The following is a 7500-nucleotide window of genomic DNA, read 5'->3' as shown; positions in this document are numbered from 1 at the left end:
TCTAGTGTGTGTGTGTGTGTGTGTGTGTGTGTGTGTGTGTGTGTGTGTGTGTGTGTGTGTGTGTGTGTGTGTGTATTCTAGTGTGTGTGTGTGTGTGAGCAGCATGGTGTCTCCGAGCACAAAGCTGTATGTGAGTCTGACTCCCCAGCACGGTGTGAGGGTGGTGTGTGGGGTGAGTGTAGAGGAGTGTGTGCTAGCGATAGGAGATGTGGTGGGACATGAGAAGATTGTCTCTGCATGAGAACCTTGTCTCTGCATGAGAACCTTGTCTCTGCATGAGAACATTGTCTCTGCATGAGAACATTGTCTCTGCATGAGAAGATTGTATCTGCATGAGAACATTGTCTCTGCATGAGAAGATTGTCTCTGCATGAGAACATTGTCTCTGCATGAGAACATTGTCTCTGCATGAGAACCTTGTCTCTGCATGAGAACCTTGTCTCTGCATGAGAACATTGTCTCTGCATGAGAAGATTGTATCTGCATGAGAACATTGTCTCTGCATGAGAAGATTGTCTCTGCATGAGAACATTGTCTCTGCATGAGAACATTGTCTCTGCATGAGAACATTGTCTCTGCATGAGAACCTTGTCTCTGCATGAGAACATTGTCTCTGCCTCCCACATGAACAGTGCTATCGTTGTGTTTCTCCACCATGTTGACAAACTAAACTGGTCCAGAAAGGGATCGTAATTAATGAGTGGATTCTGGTTCCCCCTCAGTTCCCCTGCCAAAAAGTCATGCTATCAAATGTCCCTCCTTTTATTAGTGATGAGGCGATTCTTTCTGTTCACACACACACACACACACACACACACACACACACACACACACACACGACTGTCTTTTCTGTTCACACACACACACACACACACACACACACACACACACACACACACACACACACACATGACTGTCCTTTCTGTTCACACACACACACACACACACGACTGACCTTTCTGTTCACACACACACACACACGACTGACCTTTCTGTTCACACACACACACACACACACACACACACACACACAACTGTCCTTTCTGTTCACACACACACACACACACGACTGTCCTTTCTGTTCACACACACACACACACACACACACACACGACTGTCCTTTCTGTTCACACACACACACACACACACACACAAACACACGACTGTCCTTTCTGTTCACACACACACACACACACACAACTGTCCTTTCTGTTCACACACACACACGACTGTCCTTTCTGTTCACACACACACACACACACACACACACACACACACGACTGTCCTTTCTGTTCTCACACACACACACACACACACACACGACTGTCCTTTCTGTTCACACACACACACACACACACACGACTGTCCTTTCTGTTCACACACACACACACACCACACACACAAACACACGACTGTCCTTTCTGTTCACACACACACACACAAACACACGACTGTCCTTTCTGTTCACACACACAAACACACGACTGTCCTTTCTGTTCACACACAAACACACGACTGTCCTTTCTGTTCACACACACACACACACACACACACACACACACACACACGACTGTCCTTTCTGTTCACACACACACACACACACACACACACACGACTGTCCTTTCTGTTCACACACACACACACACACACGACTGACCTTTCTGTTCACACACACACACACACGACTGACCTTTCTGTTCACACACACACACACACACACACACACACACACACAACTGTCCTTTCTGTTCACACACACACACACACACACACACACACACGACTGTCCTTTCTGTTCACACACACACACACACACACACACACACACGACTGTCCTTTCTGTTCACACACACACACACACACACACACACGACTGACCTTTCTGTTCACACACACACACACACACACAACTGTCCTTTCTGTTCACACACACACACGACTGTCCTTTCTGTTCACACACACACACACACACACACACACACACACACACACACGACTGTCCTTTCTGTTCACACACACACACACACACAACTGTCCTTTCTGTTCACACACACACACACACACACACACACACACACAACTGTCCTTTCTGTTCACACACACACACATACACACACACAACTGTCCTTTCTGTTCACACACACACACACGACTGTCCTTTCTGTTCACACACACACACACGACTGTCCTTTCTGTTCACACACACACACACACACACACACGACTGTCCTTTCTGTTCACACACACACACACATACACACACACAACTGTCCTTTCTGTTCACACACACACACACACACACACACACACACACACACACACACACACACATGACTGTCCTTTCTGTTCACACACACACACACACACACACGACTGTCCTTTCTGTTCACACACACACACACACCACACACACACACAAACACACGACTGTCCTTTCTGTTCACACACACACACACACACACACACACACACGACTGTCCTTTCTGTTCACACACACACACACACACACACACACGACTGTCCTTTCTGTTCACACACACACACACACACACACACACACACACGACTGTCCTTTCTGTTCACACACACACACACACGACTATCCTTTCTGTTCACACACACACACACACACACACACACACACGACTGTCCTTTCTGTTCACACACACACACACACACACACACGACTGTCCTTTCTGTTCACACACACACACACACACGACTGTCCTTTCTGTTCACACACACACACACACGACTGTCCTTTCTGTTCACACACACACACACACACACACACACGACTGTCCTTTCTGTTCACACACACACACACACACACACACACACACACACACACACACAAAACTGTCCTTTCTGTTCTCACACACACACACACACACACACACACACACACGACTGTCCTTTCTGTTCACACACACACACACACACACACACACGACTGACCTTTCTGTTCACACACACACACACACACACACACGACTGACCTTTCTGTTCACACACACACACACACACACACACACACACACACACACAACTGTCGGATCTGATCACACACACACACACACACACACACACACACAACTTTCTTTTCTGTTCTCACACACACACACACACACACACACACGACTGTCCTTTCTGTTCACACACACACACACACACACACACACACACGACAGTACTTTCTGTTAAAACACACACACACACACACACACACACACGACTGACCTTTCTGTTCACACACACACACACACACACAAATGTCCAATCTGTTCACACACACACACACACACACACACACACACGACTGTCCTTTCTGTTCACACACACACACACACACACACACACACACACGACTGTCCTTTCTGTTCACACACACACACACACACACACACACACACAACTGTCCTTTCTGTTCACACACACACACACACCACACACACACACAAACACACGACTGTCCTTTCTGTTCACACACACAAACACACAACTGTCCTTTCTGTTCACACACACAAACACACAACTGTCCTTTCTGTTCACACACACACACACACCACACACACAAACACACGACTGTCCTTTCTGTTCACACACACACACACAAACACACGACTGTCCTTTCTGTTCACACACACACACACACACACACGACTGTCCTTTTCTGTTCACACACACACACCCACACACACACGACTGTCCTTTCTGTTCACACACACACACACCACACCACCGACTGTCCTTTCTGTTCACACACACACACACACACACACACACGACTGTCCTTTCTGTTCACACACACACACGACTGTCCTTTCTGTTCACACACACACACACACACACACATATGACTGTCCTTTCTGTTCACACACACACACACACACACACGACTGTCCTTTCTGTTCACACACACACACACACACACACACACAACTGTCCTTTCTGTTCACACACACACACACACACACACAACTGTCCTTTCTGTTCACACACACACACACACACACACACGACTGTCCTTTCTGTTCACACACACACACACACACACACACACGACTGTCCTTTCTGTTCACACACACACACGACTGTCCTTTCTGTTCACACACACACACACACACACACATATGACTGTCCTTTCTGTTCACACACACACACACACACACACACGACTGTCCTTTCTGTTCACACACACACACACACACACACACACAACTGTCCTTTCTGTTCACACACACACACACACACACACACACACAACTGTCCTTTCTGTTCACACACACACACACACACACACACGACTGTCCTTTCTGTTCACACACACACACACACACACGACTGTCCTTTCTGTTCACAGAGACAAACTGTTCATGCTTTTCACCAGAGTTCAACTAATCACCCATGTGTTAATCAATGTAGAAACCATCTTACATCTTTATTTATTTATTTATTTATTTATTTATTTATTAAGTTGCCATGAATTTTAATGATATGTGACTTGTGTAAATAAAGTGTTGAAAAGGTCAAAAAGTCTCTCTCTCTCTGTCTGCCCCCCCCTCTCTGTCTGTCTCTCTCCCCCCCCCCTCTCTCTGTCTGTCTCTCTCTGTCTCTCAAACGAAGTGGTAGCTGTATAGTTAACCCTAACACAAGTACTAAGTTGTATAAATAAGTCTCTCTGTAGATGTAAATGAAAGTTAATTACAGTGTAATAGTGAAATTGATATATTGGAATCTCAGATAGAGAAAGTCTTGACCTCCCTAACGTTCACCAGTTGGGAGACAAACACTGAGGTCCTGGGCTAATATTGTGTTGTACAAAGACTGTACATAACCTGTAACCTGCCTGACCCCCAACAGGATCTTCTGTCTGAACCCATCACATGTGTCACACAAACATGATCAGAAGGGTGTGAGTTTGAATCCCTGTGAAACCAAGCTGCCACTCCTGGGCCCCTGAGCAAGGCCCTTAACCCTCAGTTGTTCATATATAAAGAATATAAAGTCTCCTTGGATACATTTGGATAAATTTGGATAGTTAATAAAAGTTGTATAAATAAAGTCGAATAAACGTTATACAATCATACAGCTCTCATCTGACAGATGTGACGTGAATCGTACATTCCATGTTGTGAGACGCATGCGGGTTTGTGTGTGTGTGTGTGTGTGTGTGTGTGTGTGTGTGTGTGTGTGTGTGTGTGTGTGTGTGTGTGTGTGTGTGTGTGTGTGTGTTAATCACCTCAACAGGTACAGCCTGTTTTTGTAGTTCAGAGTTTCACCTGTTTTTCTCTCTGACTCATGAGGAAACTCTGCCAGTTTAACGGGAAACAATACAATCTTACAATCTCGTGCGTTTCACGGCCTTCGGACTCCGTTCATTCCACGCGTGGCTCAAAGGGTTTGCGGTTCACCGGATAATTTTCAGTTAGGATTAATACCTGTTAAAGAGTGTATGAAAAAAAACACAAAATGGAGCGCGTGCTCTCCGTGGTCGAGTCCGTTTAATAATCATTTTCTTTTGTTGGTGTATAATCGCATTGGTCCGTGATTTCGGGTAAACATGTCGGTCCAACTGTCGGACGTGTGGCAGCGCATGGTTACGTGCTGCCTCACGGTGTGCCCATGTTATCAGAAGAAACCTGCTCAACCCCGCGACAACCACACAGCTAAGTCGGAGGATCCGGTGTCGCGCGCATTGCCCCCTTTACCCTCTCCGCCTTCTGCGCGCGTGTATACCGCACTGTGGGATTACACCGCGCGCACCACCGAGGACCTGAGCTTCCGTGCCGGGGATCAGCTCGAGGTTGTAGATCAGACCAGTCCGGACTGGTGGGTCGCTCGAGCGCTGACCGGAATTACCACCGACACACAGGGCTACATACCGGCCAACTACGTGGCACCGCTCGAGAGCCTCCACGCAGAGCGGTAATATATATATGTGTGTGTATAAATAATAATGATAGAGTAATAATAATAATTATATGCCGTTTTATTGCTGTATTTATTTAAACTCATGTACAATGTGCAATTTTCGGCCCAAAATCTCTGACTGTAAAATAATTCCTTGGTTCTGATCTGCGCTCTTGAAGCTCATAACATGGCTAATTTAGTGTGTTAGTGCCTCTGCGATCAGATCCATGTGGTCTGGTCTTTAAATCACACTCGTCTGATTCTCCAGTCGTGTTTCTGTTAACAGACAATGTGTTGATTACAGTGATTTGTAGAGTTTAGCTCAACACAGGGAAATGTCCAAATCAGAAGCTACTGAGTCATTCCCTAGAAACTAGAATGAAAGGTGTTTCTATTCCAACAGTTCATTAACTCAGTTTATTAACCCTAATAATACACAGATGAAATGTTCTGTTTTTAAGGACAGAGTTAAATCACTATGGGTGTAATGGAGTATAAATCCAGTCTGACACAGAGGAGAGTTTCTGTTATTAACTTATAGAAGTATTTGTTCCCTCACCATTGGACTCATGAGATAAAACTTTACTGAGTGTCAAAGTGTCACAGATCTTTTCATAAATAATTAAACAAAGACCAATTCTTAATTAGTTTAATGTGCAGTAAAAGAAGTACTGAAAGTTCATTTTGTGTGTTTGTGTGTGTGTGTGTGTGTGTGTGTGTGTGTGTGTGTGTGTGTGTCTTTGAGGGCTGAAGTGTGTAAATGATCTACACCAAATCAGGAAGTAATTTTTCTCTCGGTTAAACATTTGTGTGTGTTTTTATCTCTGTGTGTCATAAATCACACTGTACCACACACACACACACACACACACACACACACACACACACACACACACACACACACACACACCTTCTTTACATGCTGCGGTACATTATGGGATATTGTTTTCAATTGTGTGTAAAGTGTGATTTCAGGGTTTGTATTATCTTATCTTCTGTGTGTGTGTGTGTGTGTGTGTGTGTGTGTGTGTGTGTGTGTGTGTGTGTGTGTGTGTCTGTGTGTGTGTGTAGGTGGTATTTTCCTGATACAAAGCGTCTGGATGCAGAGAAGCTCCTTCAGGCTGAAGGAAATGAACAAGGTTCATTTCTCATCCGAGATTGTGAGAGTCAACATGGGGAATTATCACTGTCAGGTATATATACACACACACACACACACACACACACACACAGACACACACGGCTCCAGGGGGTGTGAGAATCAGGTTCTGCAGCACGTCTGTAATTCATTCAATTCATTAGGCTCTTCCATGGCAGGAACCTTTTCCAGAACCATGGACTTCAATTAAAACCTTAAGCCCTACGTAGAAACACAAGACCTTCCTCATTCTCATGAAATCCTATCAAACAAATGAGGTTCTTGCGATAAGTTCCAGAATCATGCTTCATCAGCAGTGATGTGTGGTTTGTAAATGCTGTAGGTGATGGGTGGTGCCTGTGGTGAGTGCATGCAGTTAGTGCAGCTTAGGTTTGGAGACATAAATAGTAAATAATTCATGTTTTCTTCCCAATAACAGCAACATATTT

General features: G+C 45.1%; 1 protein-coding gene across 1 annotated transcript in view; it reads left to right on the top strand.

Annotated features, from left to right (window-relative positions):
- Window positions 1–5254: 5254 nt before the first annotated feature.
- frk (fyn-related Src family tyrosine kinase) overlaps window positions 5255–7500 on the top strand; it is a 7078-nt gene continuing 4832 nt past the window's right edge. The window contains exons 1-2 of the mRNA XM_027175154.2: window positions 5255–5928; window positions 6985–7106. Coding sequence (XP_027030955.1) covers window positions 5564–5928; window positions 6985–7106 — 487 coding nt within the window. The 5' untranslated portion in view covers window positions 5255–5563. The remainder of the gene's footprint in view (window positions 5929–6984; window positions 7107–7500) is intronic.

Source organism: Tachysurus fulvidraco, chromosome 9 (genome assembly GCF_022655615.1).
Source record: "Tachysurus fulvidraco isolate hzauxx_2018 chromosome 9, HZAU_PFXX_2.0, whole genome shotgun sequence".
Taxonomy (NCBI): domain Eukaryota; kingdom Metazoa; phylum Chordata; class Actinopteri; order Siluriformes; family Bagridae; genus Tachysurus; species Tachysurus fulvidraco.
This window is presented reverse-complemented; position numbering and strand designations above follow the sequence as displayed.